This window comes from Lissotriton helveticus, chromosome 9 (assembly GCF_964261635.1).
Source record: "Lissotriton helveticus chromosome 9, aLisHel1.1, whole genome shotgun sequence".
Taxonomy (NCBI): Eukaryota; Metazoa; Chordata; class Amphibia; order Caudata; family Salamandridae; genus Lissotriton; species Lissotriton helveticus.
In genome coordinates, this window is record NC_136070.1 from 92,340,696 (window position 1) to 92,361,950 (window position 21,255).

The 21,255-nt window shown below is 43.6% G+C and overlaps 1 protein-coding gene across 2 annotated transcripts in view; it reads left to right on the forward strand.

Moving 5' to 3' along the window:
- The window catches only part of ZFYVE26 (zinc finger FYVE-type containing 26), a 657,581-nt gene that overhangs the window by 181,915 nt on the left and 454,411 nt on the right, over nt 1–21,255 (forward strand). For both annotated transcript variants that reach the window (XM_078659543.1, XM_078659544.1), the window contains exons 13-15: nt 5,569–5,764; nt 10,999–11,262; nt 13,158–13,277. In XM_078659543.1, the coding sequence (XP_078515669.1) occupies nt 5,569–5,764; nt 10,999–11,262; nt 13,158–13,277 (580 nt within the window). The remainder of the gene's footprint in view (nt 1–5,568; nt 5,765–10,998; nt 11,263–13,157; nt 13,278–21,255) is intronic.

Consider the following 21,255-nt stretch of genomic DNA (forward strand, 5'->3'; position numbering starts at 1 on the left):
GCTTCCTGATATTGCTGGACCTCTCAGCTGACTTCTACACAGTTGACCGTTCCAATCTAATATGCACTCTTGAATGGGATTCATTGGCAGTGTTAGTCACTGGTTATCTTTCTATCTTTCCAACCAACACTTGTTTGTTTACATGAGCGCCTTCAGGCCAAAAAAAGGTCCTGATCACTTATAGAGTCCACTAGGGCTCCATACAGTCTCCTGTCATCTTCATACTTTACATAACGCGTTTTTGTTGCTCTACTTGCAGATAAGAGCAATAATATTCACCAGTATGCCGATGATACACAACTCTACTTGAAAGTCAATCAATCAATCAGCATTCGTAGAGCGCAGTACTGTTACTGCGGGGTATCTGGCGCTTGGCGTCTACGTTGAAAAGCAAGTTCTTGAGCTTCCTTCTGAAGTCTGCCTGGGAGGGAGCAGTCCTGAGGTGGTGGGGAAGGTCGTTCCAGGTCTTGGAGGCGATGTAGGATAATGAAATGCTCCCACTGCGGCTGCGACGTATGTAGGGGGTGTGCGCAAGGGCTAACGATGGGGAGCGCAGGTGTCTTATGGGTTGATGGAAGTTGAGCCAGTGGTTGATGTAAGCTGGTCCTTGAACGTGTAGGGCTTTTTAGACTTGTGTGAGGATCCTGAACTGGCATCTCTTCTGGATTGGGAGCCAGTGGAGGCTTCTGAGGTAAGGGTAATGTGGGTCCATCTGGGGAGGTCCTGAAGAGTCCTTGCTACAGTGTCTGAATGGTCTGGAGTCTCCTGAGGAGCTGGGTGGAGATGCTGGCATAGAGTGCACTGCTATAGTCGAGGCGACTGGTGACGAGGGCCGGAGTGACAGTCTTAATGATGTTGACTGGGATCCATCTGAAGATTCTGCGGTGAGTGCGGAAGCAGGAGAAGGCAACATCGCTGACTTGTCATTTCATGGACTGTTTGCTGTCTGGCATGATGTCTAGGGTGCATGCCTGGTCTGTTGGCGCGGGTTCTTTTGTTCTACGCATCTGGTGAGCTGTTGGTTGATGGCCGCCTCGAGTCCTTTGGCCGGGTAAAGAAGAAAGGAGATCAGTTGACAATAGTTGAGTTCGCTGGGGTGGGAGGAGTTTTTTTTTATGGGGAGTGGTCTGACCTTTGTGCGTTTTTCATCTGTCCAGAAATGCTGCAATGGAGATGGAGATGTTGATGATGCTTGTGAATTCCGAGCTGATTTGGTCGATTCTGAGGTTCAAAAGGCGGGGGCAGGGGTCGGTGGGTGCCCCTGAGTGGATGGATGACATTATAGCTGTGTGGTGAGTTGAGACCATGTGATGATCACTCGGCTGGTGTGCACTGGTTGGTTGAGGCCGTTGACATCTGTGGGGTGGGGGGGTCAAATTTGTTGTAGATGGTGGCAATCTTGCTGTGGAAGTAGTCCGAGAGGGTGTTGCAGAGTTCTTGAGAGGGGTGGACTGTGTTCTCTGTGGCTGCTGTGTTGTAGAATTCCTTGACTATTTTGAATAGTTCTTTCATATGGTTGGCTGCTGTGTCGATGCAAACTGTGATGGCTTCTCACCTGACTTCCTTGGTGCGCAGGTGGTAATTGCTGAAGGCTCCTCTGTGAGCGCTTCTGTGCCGGCAGGGTATCTTGTGGAATGGTCGCTAGCTGCTGCGTTTGGTGGTTCTGAGATCAGGGGTGTACTAGCAGGTGTGTTTGAGGTTGTGCTGGTTTTAGCTTGTTTCTTTGTGGCAACTCTGTCAGTGCAATTGGTGATCCATGCAGAGAAGTTCTGGACGGCCTGTTCCAAGTCTGATGATGGTTTGGGTTGGGTGGATCTGAATAGTTGAGTCCACTGAGTCTGTTTTACAGTGACCCAGCCGCGGTGGGCAGAGCTGAGATGTTTGGTGATTATGTGCTGAGTGCCAGAGATGGTGAAGTGGGTGATGGTGTGGTCGGACCAGGTGAGTTCTGTGACGTGGCTCAACTTAACTCTGTTGCTGGAGATGAAGATGGGGTTGAGTGTATGTGTGAGATCGGTGACCAGTTGTGTAAGGCCAATGTTGTTCAGGTTCTCCATCAGGGTTTTGGCGCTGGCATTGTTGGGGTCTTCGAAGTGGAAATTGGGGTCGCGGAGTAGAATGTAGTGGTAGGAGTCGATGGCTAGGGGTGGTGATGAGGTTGGAGATGGCGTCGCAGATAGTCGGTCAAGGTCCTGCGGGCCTGTATACAAGGTTGCCTCTTATCGTGGTCTTGTTGTCAGTCTGTGGAATTTGAGGTGTTGCATGAGGATAGTGTGTTTGTCGTTGGTGGCTATGCTTTGGAAGGTTTCCTTGAAGATGATGGCGATGACTCTACCATGCTTGGCGTAGATGTGACGTGGAATCCTGTGTAGATTGGCAGTCTTATGTTGCAGGTGAAGCGGCAGTGGTGGCAGGTGAAGGGGTCCTTTGATTGTTTGCGTGGGGGAGGTGCAGCAGTTGATATTTCGGCGTCTAGGGTCCAGGGCCAGGAGCTCTTTGGTGGATTAGTGGAGGGTCACGGGAGGAACAGGGTTCCTGGTGCTGGGCGCGTTCCCGGCATGGACGGGCGTAGAGAGGCTTGCCTTTGGCATACCAGTGGTGCCCCCGCTGCAGCCGCCACCCTGCAGCCTCCATTAAATAGGTCTCGAGAAGGGCACTGGGGAAGCGGTGGGCGAAAAGATCAGGAAAATCGGCAGAGGAGGAGCATGAAAACGGCAAGGTGCTGGTCCTGGGCCTAGGTCACAGAAAACTTGGGGCTGAGCCTAGGGTACTGAGGGCTGGCAAGGCAGGCTGGCAGTAGTGGCGTGGACAGGCGTTGGGGAGAGCTGGTGAGGATCTCTAAACCTGCTTGCACTTCTTCCAGACCTGGATGTGCTGTGCGCACCTGAAGCTCATCCCAACCAGGACAGAAATCTTGTTATTTGCCAAGAACAACTAACAAAATACAGTGTAAATCTGACTCGATAACCTGGAACTTGACAGCTGGGAACCCTCATTTTCACTGAATGGCAGGTCTCTTAGATTTACCATGGACACCAAACACATTGCGATAAAAAGTAAAGACGGTCTAGTGCCAGCACTCGTTTCCAAATAAAGTCATACCATTTTCTTCCAGAAACCGATCTTAGAAATGCTTGGAAAGCGCTCATACTCTCACATCTGGATGGTGGTAATGCCCTGCTCCACAGCTTCCCAGACAGCGCTCTGACAGCCATAGAGGCATCTTACACGCCGCAGCATGTCTCATCCATAGCCTGATGAAATATGGTCACATCATCCCCATGCTGAGCGAACTCCATTTGTTCCGCTTGCCGGCAAGCGCCATCTTCAAAGCCAGCTACATCTTTTGCAATACTAGAACGACCAGCACCCCCACCTAGCTTGCAGACAAGCTCACCATCTTGGTGGTACCCAGGATCTGGAACATCCCTGTATCCAACAGGAATGCTGCAGCTCCTATTTAGGAAAGAGTTGAAGACTCACCCCTTTAAAGAACGCAACATCACAATGCATCAACCGTCCACAACTCTGCTACCGCTCCTAATACTCTTTGTCCTTATGCTTATCTTTGACCATGCACAGCGCTCCTCTGCCTTTTGGCTAGGTTCTCACTTTAGAAATACTGTATACATAACTCAGCATCTGCATCATCTGGTCGCTAGACTTCTCTCAGAGGAGGAACTGCTTTACTGTCTATGCAGTCCATCTGTAGCTACAGCCACACATGGAGGGAACAGAAAATGTTACTGTGTAACTTGTAGTGCTAAAGAATGATCTGGAATGTTTGGCTCACCTTTTCATAGTACATTATTTCTGTTTGCCATCATTCCACTCCACTGACATTACAAAGTGGAGTCTTTGTCCTGGTGCATTGCTGGCAAAGAGAAGGGTCATGGGTTATCTTGTGACCAAAATGCCTTCAAAGATTACTCCCCAACACTAGATAGCAGGATGATGCAGAGCATGTGAATCTTCAGAACTGCAGCCTGCAAACAGGTAGTTACAAAGTAAACATTTTCCTTCAGTTATTTCCTTAGTAGGCTAATTAGCCTTTGTGACACCTGAATATCCTACGTCCTTTTGGAATATTTTAAAATAGACTCTTTCCCTTCAAGTTTTAGGCTCTTGCTAGTTCCCGCAAACTCTCACCCCTTAAATAGAGATGTAGAAACTTTTTCCAATAACTTGTAGGTAGAATTCCCAAAAGCTGTATGCATCTATTTGTCGGTAGTTGACCTCCAAGCCTTGCAGCTTCAAATGCACTTGACGAAATGTGGGTATAGACTCATGCAGTAGACAACTGACACCTCCTAGTCCTTGCCACCAGTGTACATATGCATGTCACTCCAGTTGCTGGTGAGCATTCCATAAAGACAGACTGAAGCCCCACAAATGCAGGTGGAGGTACAGTAAATGCGTAAGATATAAAGCAGTCGCTCCATTTTTAAAACTTGTATCCATCCAGTCCCACTTACCCATCTCCCCCACAAACACAATATGACAATTTATGATCTCTCTGATATGTTTTTTGCTTGAGGTAAGTTCATTTCACATATGTTTAAATTCCCAAGTTTAGCAACGTGCATACAAGTGTTGCGGGTGACGGATTGGCAGTAGCCACTAATGAAGAGTTAATAATCACAGAGATCACACCACTACCAATAACTCTCTTGAGCTTGTGTACGCCTGTTGCATGATCATTTCAAACTTTACTTTGTTTTAGAGAGGCTATAATGGAACTGAATATAATAACACCGTTGTGGGCGAAATCAGCAAGTTGTATTAATCTACAATTTCGTAAAAAACTGGCAATGGGGGATTAAAAAGTACAGAATAATTGCATTGACAATGGATACATGAATGAGGCTATAGCATCAACATAAAACACAGAGCAGGATACACAGGTCTTACTTCTTCAACAGGTCTTATAAAGTAACCTGTCAATCAACAGAAATAGTCAAGATTGTCTGTGTGTTTACCAATCGATGTCCCTGAAAGCGTTCAGGTGCACCAAACAGACACAACTGCAAAGATATTGAGATGCTTTAAAATTGAAATGGCAGAAATATTTAGTAGTTAAGACAGGACTCCTCTTTATAAGCGTGGCCAAGTTAGTGAGTTTCATATACTATCAAAATCAAAGGTTCTGTATGTACGGGTGGGGCACTGCCCACTTAACATGAACAAGGAATTCAAAGTGCTGGTCCTGCCCTCAGGGATCTTGTTAATGTGTCCCTTCTCCAGGCCCAAGTTCTTTATCCTTGAAGTAGGGAACTATCACCCACTTCTTATGTTTGTCTGCTTTTATTGAATAGTAACATTTGATGGTGTAGTGTCGCTTATGAGTGCTCTCCATTTACAGTGGATCTAGTGATGTATCTGAGCTTGCTCTGTGCATCCCTGCAGATCAACAATCAGAAGTTATGCTTCATGCATTCAAACTAATATGTAAATCACTAAACTTACAGATATGGAGACATCCAGTAGCCTATCTATTGGTGTTTTTTTCTTTAATTAGAAAGGGACATTTCCATTGCTCTCATACAAAAGGTTTCTCCAACATTGCAGGTGGTCCTGATGTTCAATTTGGAATCCTCTGCCTGCTATGGTGAGCTGATCTTCATGGAGCGGTATCAGGACGTGGTAAGGGAACTTGCCAAGGTGGAGCATAAAATTGAAAATCAAACATCAGAGGTCAACATCAGCAGGCGGTCTGGAAGTAATCGGTCTACGATGCAGGTCATTGGAACTGCAGTTGCTGCAGGTAACACGTCCTCTTTTTAGGACAAGTGATAATCAAACATTAGGAATGCTGCTGTAAATACTAACAAATGTTTTCCGTCGTTTGATTAGATTCACAAACAATGGACTACACAGTTTAGCCAATGCTTAATTGTTCATTTTGGAGAACAACACAGACTGTAAGCTAAAAGATTTACATTGTAAGCAGTTTCTTAGCCCCCTTTCCAGATATAATTGATACCAGATGCCGTTGGCCACACAAAATCGTATGCTTTTGGCCTTTCTTTGATACACAAAGACCCACAAGCTTCTTGATGGTCCCAGTTGGATGAAAATGAATTCTGGTATCTGGTTAGAAAGGACCCTAAGTCATTGTAAATGCAAATCCAGCACACAAATATGTTTTGCCTCTGTTATGTTGGAAACCACAAGCATTTGGAGGTACAATAGCACCATGCAATTGTTTCCTCTTCTGATGTTCTGTGACCACTATCTCAGACAGAAACAAGGTATTAAGGAGTAGGAGACCATATCATTACTACAAGGTTGCAAGTTTATTTTTGCTGCTGGTTGCCTGTAGAGGGGGCAACTCTTGTGGTTTTCTGTGTTATTCACCAGTGTTAAATTGACTAAGGAGATAATGGAGCTGGCTGTGGAGGTTTGTAAAAGTTTACATGGTTGTGTCTTTCTTAAATAAATGCATTTATTTTGTTATATTTCATGTCCCAACCCCTCCCAAGAAAGGCTACTCTACTCACACATTTTAAGTCTAAGCAAGATCCCTGCTGGTCACTGTAATAAAAAAAAAAGTTATTTTATTATTTGAATACTTGCTGCCTGATCATGCGGAGGCGACTGTTTCAATATGCAAAGTGTGAGAAAAAGGAGTAGTGAGTAAGAAATCTTAAGATAACAGGAAGGAGAATACAGGAAACATGATTAATGTACACAAAGATGCAAGCAGAAAGCTTTGGTACACAAAAATAGGTTCTCAGTTTGTGCTGGTATTGGAACGTGTCTATTGTCCGCAAATGTGAGCGAGCTTAGCAAATATTTACTCAAATAGCATTGCTTGCTTTGTTTCAGAAGGCTATGTATTCATCTTGGTTGAAGGCCAGGAAGTCTTATTTTAGTCAATCATAAGCTTTGAAATGTCCTGTGTCTCAAAGGAGCCTATAAAATACACTTTTAATTCTGTCTGTAAATCTTGAGTGATTTCTATAACCTTATATCATGGCTGGACCTTACTTTGTCTGTTTTTCTGCCTGTGTTTAAGAATGTGCACTATGCACAGGTAGGATGGGGCAATACTAATGTAGCTGCCCAACTTTCTAGATATTATTGATGGCTCCACATCATTTGTTTTCTTACTGGTGCATTACATGTATGTTACATCACAGGAGGGTGCATGTGCCAGAATTAACAATAAACTGTTCATTAGGTTTAGTGATATGTAGTTCAGCATATTCTTTGGGCATGTGATGAAGGTGTGAATAGTCTGTCACGAGAGACTCAAGGGGAGTCCTACATATTGGTTGATTTGTTGAAGGGCTTATCCTTTGTGATAGGGTAGGTGTTCAGTCTTTTTCTAAATTTCACTGGGTGTTCATTAATGGCGGTGAGAGTAATCTTCTGAAGTTGACGGAGTATGACTAAAGGATCTGCCACTTTTGTCATTTTCTTGGGTTTAGAGACCATTAATATTAGAGTATGAATGTAGGTTTTGAATAATACTCTTTGGCTGCATGAATCTTCTTTTAGGCTGCAGGAATCTTCTTCAAAATATGAAATGAATATTTTGTGTTTAGTGCCTGGGGGACATGCGTTGAATACAGTGTTTTTATTGCAAGCCAGTTCAGTAAATGCAGTGGGAAGACATTTTATCCTGACATCCCAAACAAGCTACAGTTATTGTCTCTGAATTATGTATGACATGAACGTTTATTGTGCAATGCTTTCACAGAGTGAATTGCAAAGGGAAGAGTAGGTGTTTGAGATGGTGCACGCCTAATTTCACAATGTATGGTCTGTGTCCCCTGCCTCTTGGTGGACTGACATAATATGGGCTTTAGTATGAGATCTATGCTAAGAAAGCTTGCAGGTTCATGATGCTGTACGCTTGTGTTTATAACTGATACTTTTGATTTGCAGTGATGTTTACAGGATGCTTTTGAAAACTCAATTCTCATCACTAGAATGATGTCTCATGTATGTTATTCTCGCAACTTATTGTGAAAACATCTTGGGGAAATAAATATATTCGTAGCATGTGTTGGCTGCAGATACACAAACTACCGCCATCTAATGTTGGGCCCGAACTTTGCAAGTTGTTTTTCTTGAGGAGCTGGGTGGTGGATCCAGAGTAGTCTAGTCCGCTGATGATCAAGGCTTGGGTTACTGTTTTCCTGGTGCTGATGGTGATCCTCCTGAAAATCTTGCGAAGCATGCAGAGGCTATAGAAGCATGAAGAAAAGACTGTGTTGACCTGGTGTTTCATGGAGAGGTCACTGTCCAGGATGATGCAGAGGTTGCAAGCGTGGTTGGTGGGGGTCGAAGAGGGTCAGAGTGCTGAGGGCCACCATGTGTCGTTCCATGGGGAGGCGGTACAAAAGGGGGTGGTGATGGACGGAGCATCCAAACCAATCTAACACTCACACCCAGTCAAAAGGTCTGGGTCCATCACCGTTCTTTAGCCCACTCTGCCACCCCAGTTCAGACATGGCCGTATGCAAATCAGTCTGACCCTGTGCTTCATGGGAACAGTCCAGCCCGAACTGCCAAGCCATGCCTTCCCTGGACCGGAAACAAGCTTCCTAGGACCGGTTTCTGGCATTTCAGCCGTCTTCAGCCAGGCTTGCTTGAATCCAGTGGCAAAGTGAGCAAGGGACTCACGTCTGAGCATACCGTGCCAACTTATGGCGAACAAAGCGGTACAAAAGGGGGTTGTGATGGACGGAGCATCCGAACCAATCGAACACTCACACCCAGTAAAAAGATCTGGGTTTAATCCATCACCGTTCTTTAGCTCACTCTGCCACCCCAGTTCAGACATGGCCATATGCAAATCAGTCTGTCCTTGTCCCTGCCAAGCCATGCCTTCCCTGGACCGGAAACAAGCTTCCTAGGACCGGTTTCTGGCATTTCAGCCGTTCCATGGGGAGGAGCCGTTTCCGAAGATGAGAACTTCTGTTTTGTCACTGTTCAGTTTCAGGCAGTTGGATTTCATCCATTCGGCAATGTCAGTCATGGTGTTCTGGAAGTTACGTTTGGTGGTGGCGGTGTCTTCTGAGAGGGAGAGGATGAGTTGGGTGTATGAGATGATCTTGATTCCGTGGGTGCGGACGATGTTGGCCAGTGGGGTCAAGTAGGCATTGAAGAAGGTGGGGCTGAGCGAGGATCCCAGGGGGACTCTACAATTATGTATTTGGGTTCAGAGATGGACTCTTTGAGTGCGTCCTGTGAGGAAGGAGGAGACCCACTTGAAGGCGTTTCCTCTGATGCTGATGTGGTGGAGTCTGGTGATGAGGGTGTGGTGGGATAGGGTGTTGAAGGCCAATGAGAGGTCTAGAAGGATCAGGGCTGTAGGCTCGCCTCTGTTGAGGATGTCTCTGATGTTGTCGGCTGCAACTATCATGGCGGTCTTGCTGCTGTGGTTTGAGCAGCAGCCGGACTGGGAGGCATCGAGTAGGTTGTTTTCTTCCAGGTTATTGATGAGCTGGCGGATCGTGGCTTTTTCCATTATTTTGACCGGGAAGGGGAGCAGTGAGATCGGGCGATTGTTCTTGAGTTCGCTCGGGTTGGTTGGAGGGCTTTCACCTCTGTGTGTTTCCAGGCGTTGGGGAATTTGGCAGTGGTGATGGAAGAGTTGAGGATGATTGCCAGTGTGCTGCTGATTTCCTTTTGTCCCACGTTGAAAATGTGATGTGGGCAGGGGTCGGTCGGAGCTCCGGAGTAAATAGAGGTCATGATTGCTGTGGTGATGAACGTGGTGAGTGTTTTTGTTTTTTCATAATTGTTTTTCACTTTCTTTATAAAAGAAACTCTTTAAGTAAGCAATTCCAGTTCGGAATTGACCAAATTTAAAGTATAGTTAGTGAGCTTAAACGCACTGACTTCAACAACTTACTATTGTTACCTTTTAGCACCAAGAAACCTTAGGGTGTACATGCACTGTATAAATAATATTAACATAACAGGTACCAGTTCAAATTCTCAGAGCTCCAGTTCCCTTCAGAGCAGTCCTGTGTGCTCTCTGGTTTGAGGTCTCATAGCCCAGCAGGCAGCAGAGGGGTAAGAATTAACCCTTCACCTATGTTTTGTACCATATAAGCACATGTAAATATCTCTGAAGATCACACTGCCAATATGTGTGCTGATATCAAGCATGACGCAGGAAGCAATACAAAACTATGTGGCTTCGATTCTGGCATTCTGGCCATTGACGAGAAAATGAAATCCTTTCAGAGCTTCTTTCAATAATATCGTATTGTTAAGCCCTTCTGTAAGTGGAACCGGGGATCTTTATCAACACCTGCCAGCATTACCTCAAAAGATATGAAAACATTTCCGTGAAAACGTAGGTTATTTCGCATCACTACAATTGACTCATAATCTCCAGACTCTTCGAGGTGGAGTGTAAATTGACTCTTACCCTCTCTAAAACGCAACTCATTTGAGCCTTTGGCTTCTTGAAACATAGACATGATGACCTAGAAGACTTACTTTCTGTTACCAGTTACCAGGAGTTGGCTATCTTTACGCTCTTTTCAGATAGAATCTTACATAGTCTTCCACAAGGACTTAACTAAAATAACATATGCTTCTTATTTACTCGCCTCAATTCCAGGTTTTTTCACCTCAGGACGTGCTACAATATGTAGATCCTTTTTCAGGGTATGAGTATCTGTTCATGACTTATGATGGACTTTCCACAGGAAGTAAAAGTGGTTAATGCTACTATCCTAAGGCAGATGGTTCCTTTCAACTCAAGTTCGTGTGACATTGGAGAAGTGCGTGGTTGCCTAGAGACTTCATACTCATTCCACCACTTTCTCAAAGGCAAAACCGGTGGGATGGTCTGCTTTAAAAACATTTAGAACCACTGCATGATCCACTATGCATACTTTCTGCAAGCATTACTCATTGGATTCGTTATTGAGAAAATATTCTGCGTACTAAGAATTTAAATGGAATCTATTGTCTCTTTAATTAAAATAAGATGCATTGCTGACAACTGTATCTTCTGCTTCTGTGCAGGAATGGTAGTTTATTCCATCTCCGATGTTACTGACAAGCTGCTCGCTACATCACCTAGCTCCATTCCAACACTGCAGGAGGACTTCTGGACCAACAGCATCCAGCTCGAGGGCATCGATCCCTTGAAAGGCGTACTGGACGACCTCTGCCCAGCAGCCATGGCTGCCTTTGACTTGGCTTGCACACAGGCCCATCTCTGGAAGACCTGCAAGCAGCTCTTGCAAACGGCAGAGAGACAACTGCTTAGTACTCTGGAGACCAAAGGTGGGTTTCAGGGTTTTGGATTTTGCCACCGAATATTCTGCTTTCAAGTTGGACATGGCCTGGGAGCTTACAACTGCAGTATTACCATGAACCTAAATTGTATATATGGGTTGGGATAAATGCAATTACTGTTTTGTTTTGGGGGGGGGGGAGGTTTGGGCCGTGTTAAGCACTTTATTTGTTTAGGGTGATTTTCAGTCAGCAGTGGCAATGCTCATAAGATTATGAAATAGAACAAAATCTTATTCCCATAGGGAAGATTTAATAAAAATATAATTTAAACTTGTCTAAATGTAATAAATTGGAAGGACAATCCAAGGAAATGCAATTACTGTTTGATTAACAAAGTATTGAAATACTCCTTACTTCACGTCATGTGAAGTAACCATTGTGCTGCTCGGTAAAATCTGTTTGTATCAGTAAAAAAAGTTATTACTCGAACGTTTAATACTTGAAGTGCGAGTGAATGCGTGAAGCAATCATATGCACAAAATTCAGAAGCAAATCCCTTCAGCCATATATTATATAGGTAAAATACTCACTGGATGGCGACCATGGGATGGATGCTAGTATATTTTCAAATAGATACTTAAACTCTAGTACTTCTAAAGTCATTCTGGGGGAAGTTACTGTTAAAACAATTGCTGTATTAGATTAGTGTTTGTAAAGTCCATGTTTAGCTATTATGAGATTCATCATGTGTATTTCCCAGCTGAGTCTTTTGATCTAAATCAGCAACCCTAAAGGAGGATCCTGAAAACGTACATCACTGTATACACATGACCCTTAGGCTCCTCCTCACTTGTCCTGTTATTGCCTCTAAAATCAGAATATACGTAATTACATTGCTTGCAGGGTTATAGAAGTAACAAACGTATCTCCCACCAGCCGTGCAGAGAAAATGGTATGCCTGCTACAAACATAAACTTAAAGTAGAAGCACACTGCAATATGTATTTACATGATACTTCTTTGAGGATTCCGACCTTGCAATTACATGTAGTTAACCAAGACTTTAATTCCTGTGTTGTCATGAGGTAGATAAGCTAGATGAGGTAATCAAACAGCAGCTGCACACAACATTCAGTTACGAACAGTATTGCAGAATGATGTTGTTTACTCAGTGTTGTGAATGACGCTAGGTCATTGTTTGATACTTGCTTATTGGGTGCTGTAGCTGGAAAGCATGAATCTCCCTAAATTTCACAGGGGAGCAGTTCCAACTTCATACAAAGAAGTATCATGCACGCTCTGCTACTTTCCTCCTGGGTCCTCACAAGGACTAGTCTGATGTGGGTCAGGCATTAGCAGCTTTTAGAGCAGTCTGATCAGCTGTTGTGCTCCTGGACCTGCTATAGTGCTACTACGCCCTATCGATACCTGCCCTGCTGACAGCCAAAAGGAAGCCAGAAGCTTATAAAGTATTTCCCACCTTTGTAACATTTCAGTTGCTTTTACTTATTGAATCAGGTATGTTCTAGGAGAGATTTGTTTTTTAAATGATACATTTCTGTGTCATTGGATTTGTAAGATGGACTTTTCGTGCATTATTCTTACTTTTCCTTCATAAACCAGCACTCTTTTCCCACAGTGAAGTCTGTTTTTTGACGCCAGGCATGATATAATTGTTCCTGCCATGAGTTGTATAGTAAGTGAACCATAGACTGCGCATGAAAGCCAGCCGATGAAATAGGACAAACCTTGGTAATGAACACAAAACCAAAAAGGCTCTCCCACTGATCTTGACCTATTTGGCACTGGTTAGTAGAACCTCAGACCACTCACCTCTAAAATTGTATCTCTGCTTAGTAAGAGGCCTCACAGAATTACATAAAAGGATAGCTAAAATATAGTAAATTTACCTGTGATATTTGTTAATGGTTTTCTTCTATATAGGCAGAAGAAACAATTCCAGTATACGCCATCCTGAAGGCATTCAAGGATTTCCAACAGTTCTTTATCAAATAAGTAAAATTCTCAACTATCTCTACACTTCTGAGACACAAACTAAATCAGGTAGGTTTTTCTGATGTTAACTATCATATTCCGCTTCCTATAGCTCAGTAGAATGTTCCTCAGTTAGTTTTATCTGTGATAGATCCACACATTATTTATTTATTTTTATTTGGAGTGTTTTATAAAGCAAACATTACCCAAGTGTATCAGAGCGCTGTACATAGGGTTGAATGAACAAAATGATGGGTATAGACAGGTAGCACTTTTTTGTTAGGTCTGGCCGTCTCACCAGTCTCCTGTTTTCTTTAAAAAAAAAAAAAATCATAATAAACATACATGGGCATTCAGTTAGACTACTTCATCATCTTGCTCTGTTTAGCTGTCATTCATTTTGTTCCACTCATTCCTGCATACGGAATGAGGCAACGGGTCAGCCCGCTTCATCCCTTGGCTTTCTTAGACCGTGGGTGAGGGCATTTTGACTACTCACATGTGTACAGCTTGAAAAAGATGTACTGTTCAAAGCCTGGGTTGGTGGGCCTGAGCTAATGGACCCCTTCTTTATGTTTACAAATTTGCTTGTGTTTGCTAAAAAAAAAAAAGGAAATATTGCAGATTAGTTTATTTTTGTTTTCATGCTTACGCTGAGTGTGTATGCGATGGAGCAGTACTTTGAACCTGTTACTGGGAAGTATCACTTTTCTACATATGTGTCCTTTTTCCTTTTAAACCACAATTGTGCTTGCTGCACTTCTACTTTAAACAGGTAGTGGAAGAAACCTTTATTGATTGATTATTAAAACCATTGCAATACTCTGCAAATAAATACATCATATATGCAACACAAAAATAATTACATTTTAAAAGGATTTGTAAGACAAGGTGCCATCACCGTTGGCTTTTAAAAGATAGAACCCCAGCAGGAGACTTAATTCCTGCTCTGTCGGTTACGGTGAAACTACTCTAAGCCTGTTCATACCCTTGGTCTCACACCCAAGAGAGGGGCGGGGGATGTTAAACAATTTAGGCAAACCAATAGAGTTTGGCTAAATTTCTTGGTGAACTCCTCCTGTCCCATAGCATTGCAGGTGCACATTTGCAACTAAAAATAAACCTACAAAAAAGAATGCAGGTGTGGCAGATAAAATGACAAAGACAGTTGTTAGGAGGTGCACATGCAAATGGTCTAGGCAAATAAAGTACAATGTGTTTAAACAAGCATACTTAAAAGGCTTAAGCTGTTAACACTAAGAACAAATAAAGTGCAAGGTGCTTACACTAAGATAGTTAAAAAGCTTAAGATGCTAATAATTAAAAAATGGCGTTTGTGCAGGGGTTAGATGTCTGCGGGCTGTAGCGAATTGATGTACCTGCACGCGCCTGTTGACGCTTTAGGGGGAAGAACTTTAAAGGTGACCCAAGAGATTTACATTCAGGGGACCAGAGCTGTTAAATGTCTAGTCGCAGCCTGACCCTTCAGCTGCTGGAAACAAGTCCTCCACCTTTTTAGGTCTCGGCCTGATCCAGCGTATGCGCTGGTCTGGACAAGATATTTACTAGCTGCTTTGAAAAGTGCTACCAAAGCGGCGACCAGCTTGCTATCACGCGCACAAGAGCGCATGTGATGTGCACTGCTGCCGTTTGCCACTCGCTAGTGTGCGAGCACCATCCCTTTCAGGGCCACACCTACCCCCTCTTCCTTGCGCGCACACAACTTAAAGTATTAGGCCTCGGAAAGCAGCTTGTTTCACACTAGAGAGATAACACCGAGATCTTGCACTGCGGTCCCCCCACCACCAGCACCCAGTGGTCGAAGTGGGGGAAAAAAAGTAGGGGAACTGTGGGCGGAGACTCAGGGGGCGGGAATAAGCAGAGGATTGGATTAGTGGGCGGAGTCGGAGGTGTGGCTAGAAATAGCAAAACATACCAATTTTTAGTACGTTTGGCATTTCACTGACCAGTTGCAGCTTATAACGCTATTTAATTCAAACAATCGATAAACATGTTTATTTGAGGTTTAATATATGTTGTTTAATGGAGCAAAAGTTACTAAACAACGTGAATTGTGTTGCTGTGAAGTGGAAGGCCGTGTGCAAAGGTTGACTGGTCACCTTTTTCACTGCTGCATTTGCATTTTACACTGGGATTAATGAGGCGAAAGCTTTACAGAGACTGTTAGTATGTGTAAAAATGTAAAAATAATAAAGTATCACTGCAGTCTTTTTTGTTGCATAATTTAGTCAACACTGCAACATAATGTTGTCCTCCATTGCTGCATAATTGCAGTGGCCCCAAAGCAGGCAGCACTTGCTAAAAGTGCTTGTGTATGAAGCAGAGAGACCATGAAGTTTGTGAGCTTAGGGGCATATTTATGGGAATGGTGGCGCTGGGCAGCACAGCAAGTTACTTTGCTGCACTGCCCTGTATCACAGGGAAAGGGCAAGAATGCACAGTATTTATCCAATATTGTGAATTCCTGTATTTTCCCCCTGCCCTGGCGCCATTTAGTCAGCCTATCACCAAGGCAGGCACACTTGCCCCATGGTGCAAGGGTGCCTCCGTTGCATGCAGGATTGCTTTGGTGCAGGAAGGGGCACCATCCTGCACAAAAACAATCTTGAGAGGCGTTTTCCTCTTTCTATGTGTGCTGCAGAATAAAGCACACTTTGAAAGAGAAAAAAACAAGGAGAATAAAGATATTTCTCCTAGTTATGCCTCCCCTGGGGCAGCGCAAGATTTTGACGCATTCCCAGGATTACAAGTCCTTGTAAATCTGTGAATGCATCAAAAACTGTGTGCGTTATGTGGGAGACTTTTATTGTTGCAGGAAAACTAATGGGTTTACAAGGAACTCTGCAGTGATTTATGCATTTTTAAAAGTGAGTCATAATGCTGCACAGTTCTGCTGGTTTTGTTACTGGGGGCCGATGTTGCAGCATTGCTGCAAAACCAGTCCCCAGTTACTAAACCAGTCTCCCATGCAACACCTACCGCAACACCCCCCTTGCACACAGTAAGGCAATGCAGCAGTTTGTGCTGCGTTGCACTACTTAATATCTATGAAGTTGTTTAAAGACATGCTAAGTGGCTTTACGTGGCTTTTAAAACAGGACTTAGAGCTCTGCATTGTGCATGTACCACATAGCAAGGTGCAAGCATGACGCAAGGCCCTTCAATACATACTCCTTTGTCTGGTGTGCATGCATATTCTGCATTGCAAATCCCTGGTGAGTACTACTGGAATAAGACCAATGGAGGCACCAATGGGTGAGGTGGACTGGCCTCAAGGGTCCTGTGACCTCAGTGACAAAGTCACTGCTGCTCTAGGGTGTGCTGCTTTGTAGGCCTGCCCACAAGACTGGAGGTGAACTTCAGTATGGATTGTGGTGGACAGGGCTTCAAGGTTCACCCACACTGGCCACCGGTAGGGTTCACCTGCTGATGCTAAGTGACCAGGGCTTCTAAGGTCTAGTGGGGCCTTCTAAGGTCTATCATGGGAATGTGCTCCCTCAGGAGTGGTCTGATGGTCTAGGCATGAAGGCTGAACCAGGATCCCCAGTTCCAAATTCTGTAGCTCTGGCCATAGTGCCACATCCCACCCCCACCAAACACCCTTCTGCCCCTCTGAGTGAAACTCGCACTGTCCCAGCGGACCTTACTAAAGAGAGAAAAGGTGGGGCTTCCTGCAGAGCAGCTGCACCCCTCGACTCTGTGGGGCTGTGCCTGGCAGGAGGCATGCACAGTGGGAGGTGGGCAACGTATAAGCATTGTGCGCTCACATGAAGCTTGTGCCGTAATGCTGAAACGGTTGCAAACTGTGGACTTAACACAGTTAATTTCATATCTTCACGTACCACTGAGTCACATGTAGCTTGTCTGTCTGTGACAAGACAACATAAGGCCGTTGCCGAGATCACACCCACTAGGAGAGTATCAAATTACATTAAACGTTTCAAATGAGGTCACAATTCTGAAGGGGTGGTGCACCCCTCGAAATCGGGCCAATGATTCCTGATGTGACCATTGTATTGGTCACGCAGTGGGGGCAGGCAGGCAGCATCCTCACAAAATGAAGTGTGAATCACGGGTTCACGGCAGCAGCAGGGCCATCAGAGATAGCCGTTTTCGTGCTATGCTACACTGATGGCCCTTTCAGTGTCACTTTGCAGGCCCCTAGGCTAGACACAGAGGGGAAGGGGAGGAGGTCGGGCGCACTGCAGAGGCCTTCCTCAATGTGCACGTTGCACCACACAGGCAGAAAAAAAGATACTTCCCGGTATGCTTTTTTAAAAACAAGAAGTAGGGGAACGGACTAGCATCATTTTTAAAAGTAGGGGCGCGCCGTGCCCTTCCGTTCCCGCCCACTTCTAACACTGATCTTGATATGCTTGTTCTTGTGAGAACTCACCAAAAAGATTGTCCATGAGTTTTTGAAAAACACTTGCAGCTGACGCTAGTCCAAATGGTAGCCTCAAATATTTAAATGGAGTTACGAATGCAGTGAGTGCTTGACACGCTGGAGAGAGTTGGATTTGGTGATAAGCGGAGTGTAAATCTAAAGTGGAGAAAAACTTGAATTTCCCAATTTTGGCCAACATTTCGTGTATTAGAGGAAGTGGATGGAAATCCACAAGGATATTTTGATTTAATGATCTTAAATCCACACATAGGCTCAGTTCTCCGTTCCTTTTCTTCCACAAACCACCGGAGAAATCCATTCTGAGGAATCAATATGGGAGATTATGCCTTCAGCTTGTAAATTGTTAAGTAAAGCTTTTAAATCATCCCTAACAGTGAGAGGTACAGGCCTGACTTTGTGTATTATTGGGACCGCATTTTCTTTTAATTGTATGCTGTGTTCATAACCTTTAACAGTACTCACTGTGTTCTTAAAAACATTAGGAAAAGACTTCACTAGATTTTCAACATTTAAATTGGGTTGATCAATGACCAAAATATTGGGAGGAAGGTCACCAAGTACGATAGGAGGATCTTGTCCAGGATGTAATATGATACCTAAAAGAGCTGGATCTTTCCAGCCTATAATATCTCTTCCTTTAATGGCCACATACACTTTTGCCTTAACAGCTCTGCCCAAGCATCCTACAATTTCCCAAAAATATCCCAAAAGATCTATGTCATGTTCTCCAAGCGCTTTAGGATTGATGTCAGGAGCAATAAGCGACATATCCTTTGGCCATAATTTATAGAATGTACAATCTGCCAGAATAGTAACGGGAGCTCCTGAGTCAGCCATTGCTAAAATAGTTCTACCATCGATAGAGATGTCAACAAAGGGTCCTTTAATAGGCTTAGCTAAAGACTCCCAAACTTCCACAGTAATCGCAACATTTGCAAATTGCGAAGCACAATCTTGCACATCCTGCGTTTCCAACGATACGTTAGAAATCCTAACCCTATTCGGATTGGAATTCATATTACTCCTACAAGTTCCTACGAAATGAACAATCTTTTGGCATTTTGTGCACCTTTTCCCCAAAGCAGGACAATTGGGATTGTTCCCTAGATGATTCTTAGAACCACAGTACTATCCTCATTCACCATACTCGCATTAGAGGACGCAGCAGGCTGTGCCATAGTTTGTACAGGAGAAACCATATTTTAATTAGACTGACTAGACAATACCTTGGATGTGACAATCGACCTTTCAATGCTTTTGGCAATGTCGATTGTTTCAGCCAAAGTGGGATTGTGTGAGGTAAGTAAACTTTCCTGATTTTTTTTTTTTGAGAAACAGTAGAACACAAATTGATCAATAGTAAGTCTAATCTAATGTAAGTATCAATATCAGGTCCAAACTCACACTTTTCAGCCAAAACTCTTAATGTCGCTATAGAGTCTTCAACTGATTCTTCACAAGACTGCTTACACATTGCAAAATTAAACCTTTCTAACAAAACAATTGTAGTGTCAGAAAACTGTTTAGCCATGCGTAATTTTGCTTCAATAAATACATCCCATTCTACATCTTCAGCAGTAGGTGCAGGGTGTCTCGGTAAATTATCAAAAACCCTGCGGCCTGCTGTACCCAGATGATTTACCAATAAGGCCAATTTCCTCGTAGGAGAGTAGTTGTCCGCATTGATAGCAGTAAGATAATGCTCAAAGTCTCGAAGCCACTCTGACCATTTAAGTTCGGGCTTCCCAGGTTTCAACAAAAATGGCGCTGACTGGATAACAACTTGATTTGAAGCCATGGAGTTTGAAACAGAGATGCAAACTTAAAATTCCAAAAATAATGTGTTATCACAAAAAATTGTAAAACTTGAAGTTCATTTTTGAATTAACTTGTGAGGAAATTGATTGACAAATTGTCATGCAAACAACATCACATAAGAAATAGAAGAAACTCACTGTCAATTAAGAAAATTTAAGGTGCGTGAATCACCGTGTGTCACACCGTAATTTGTAGATTTCCTTGAATTGATGATGAAATAAACAGGTGTGCGAATCACCGAATATGGTATCGCACCGTTAAATCTTGAATGCCGGTACCTGTCGGTTGTTAAGACGATCCATACACAAAGAAAATGCTTCCTTTCTTAACCAATATGGCCGCCGACGTACGTCACGCTCCCAGGATGCAATGCGCGCCACTCGTCATACGGAGAGAAGGAGACAAACTCAGCGATCTGGAACGCCCAGGTAAGCTGTATACGTTCAAACAATGAATGCGCAAGACATGCGTTGCGTATCTTTTAACTGGCAAAAGCTTGAGGCAGTCAATACAGTATATGCACGAACGTCGCACACAAGTATGATTAGACTAACCTCAGTCTGACGTATTTCCAGTATAGAACTTCACCAATGTTGCAAGTTTCTGAATTGTATATTATTAGAGATGCCACAGTTTCGATATCAGAACCTTGCACGTCGGAGCAACTGGAACTGACAATACTGCAATCCTGGTCTACCCGCAGTACGTTAGAAAGGATGAGATCGTCCTTGAAATGTTCTTGAGGAAATAAATCGGTGAGCTCTTGAAGTGTAGATCAATTCATCAGCGAAGGGTTGATTCCAGAAAATATTCCGTGTACCCCACTCCTGGTACCAAATTGTGGTATGGGGCATACACAGAATCTCTGGAGGCGATGATGATGATAAAATAAGTTTAATTGGCAAAAACCAATAAGATATATCCTTAAAGAAGAGCTCACAGGAAGAGCGACTGAATCAAATTAAGAGCAGGCTGTAACTGACTAAAACAGAACTTCAACACATCTGACATGCCACAATTCTAATCTAGAATTACATATTTAAAGAAACAGAAGAACTTACTAACATGTAATACCACATAGAGTCCCTACGGCCTGCTCTTAAACAGGCTGGGTGCTCGTGTTTCCTAAATAGAGGGACACACCCTAACTTTGTTGCTTCTGATTTTAATAACATATCAGGATCTTTTCACACTGTTTAAAGAATGACGTTTCTCTTTGTTTGTCAATCGCTAAGTCAACTGTATATTCTGTGTGTGATTTCTGGACTATACTTTAGTCCTATCCTTTCACCACTTATTTGTGCCTCCTTGAGTCTGTTATACTGAGGTTCTAGGTATCTATGTGCTCACCCGACATTTTGGGGAGCTTGCTGACCAATACAACCTAAGTCTGAGAGAGAGGGTTGTAGCCCACACTGCAACTAAGACCGTAGTGCGAGGACATCCCCTTTGATAAAGCATGCCACCTCTTTTTGGGTGAGGGGAATCATCCTAAGAAAGGGATACCCCAACACCAGTACATTAAATTAGACCCAGGGGCCTACTATTCCTACCATTGTGTTTTCTAGTTGTATAGTGGGGAATCGGCCCCCACTGGTCTCTAAAATTCCTCTGGTCCTATTATAGTGAATTGTAAAAAGTGGGGATGACCATGTCAAAAATGGGCAAGTTTAGGAGAGCCAAGTTATTTTTTTTCAATTGCTCTAAAGAGTAAACGTGTATATTAATTGGACATTGTTATATAAAGTTTTCTTTTGTCACATGTGTTTTTCATCTAAAACATTGATTTCATGTTCAAGT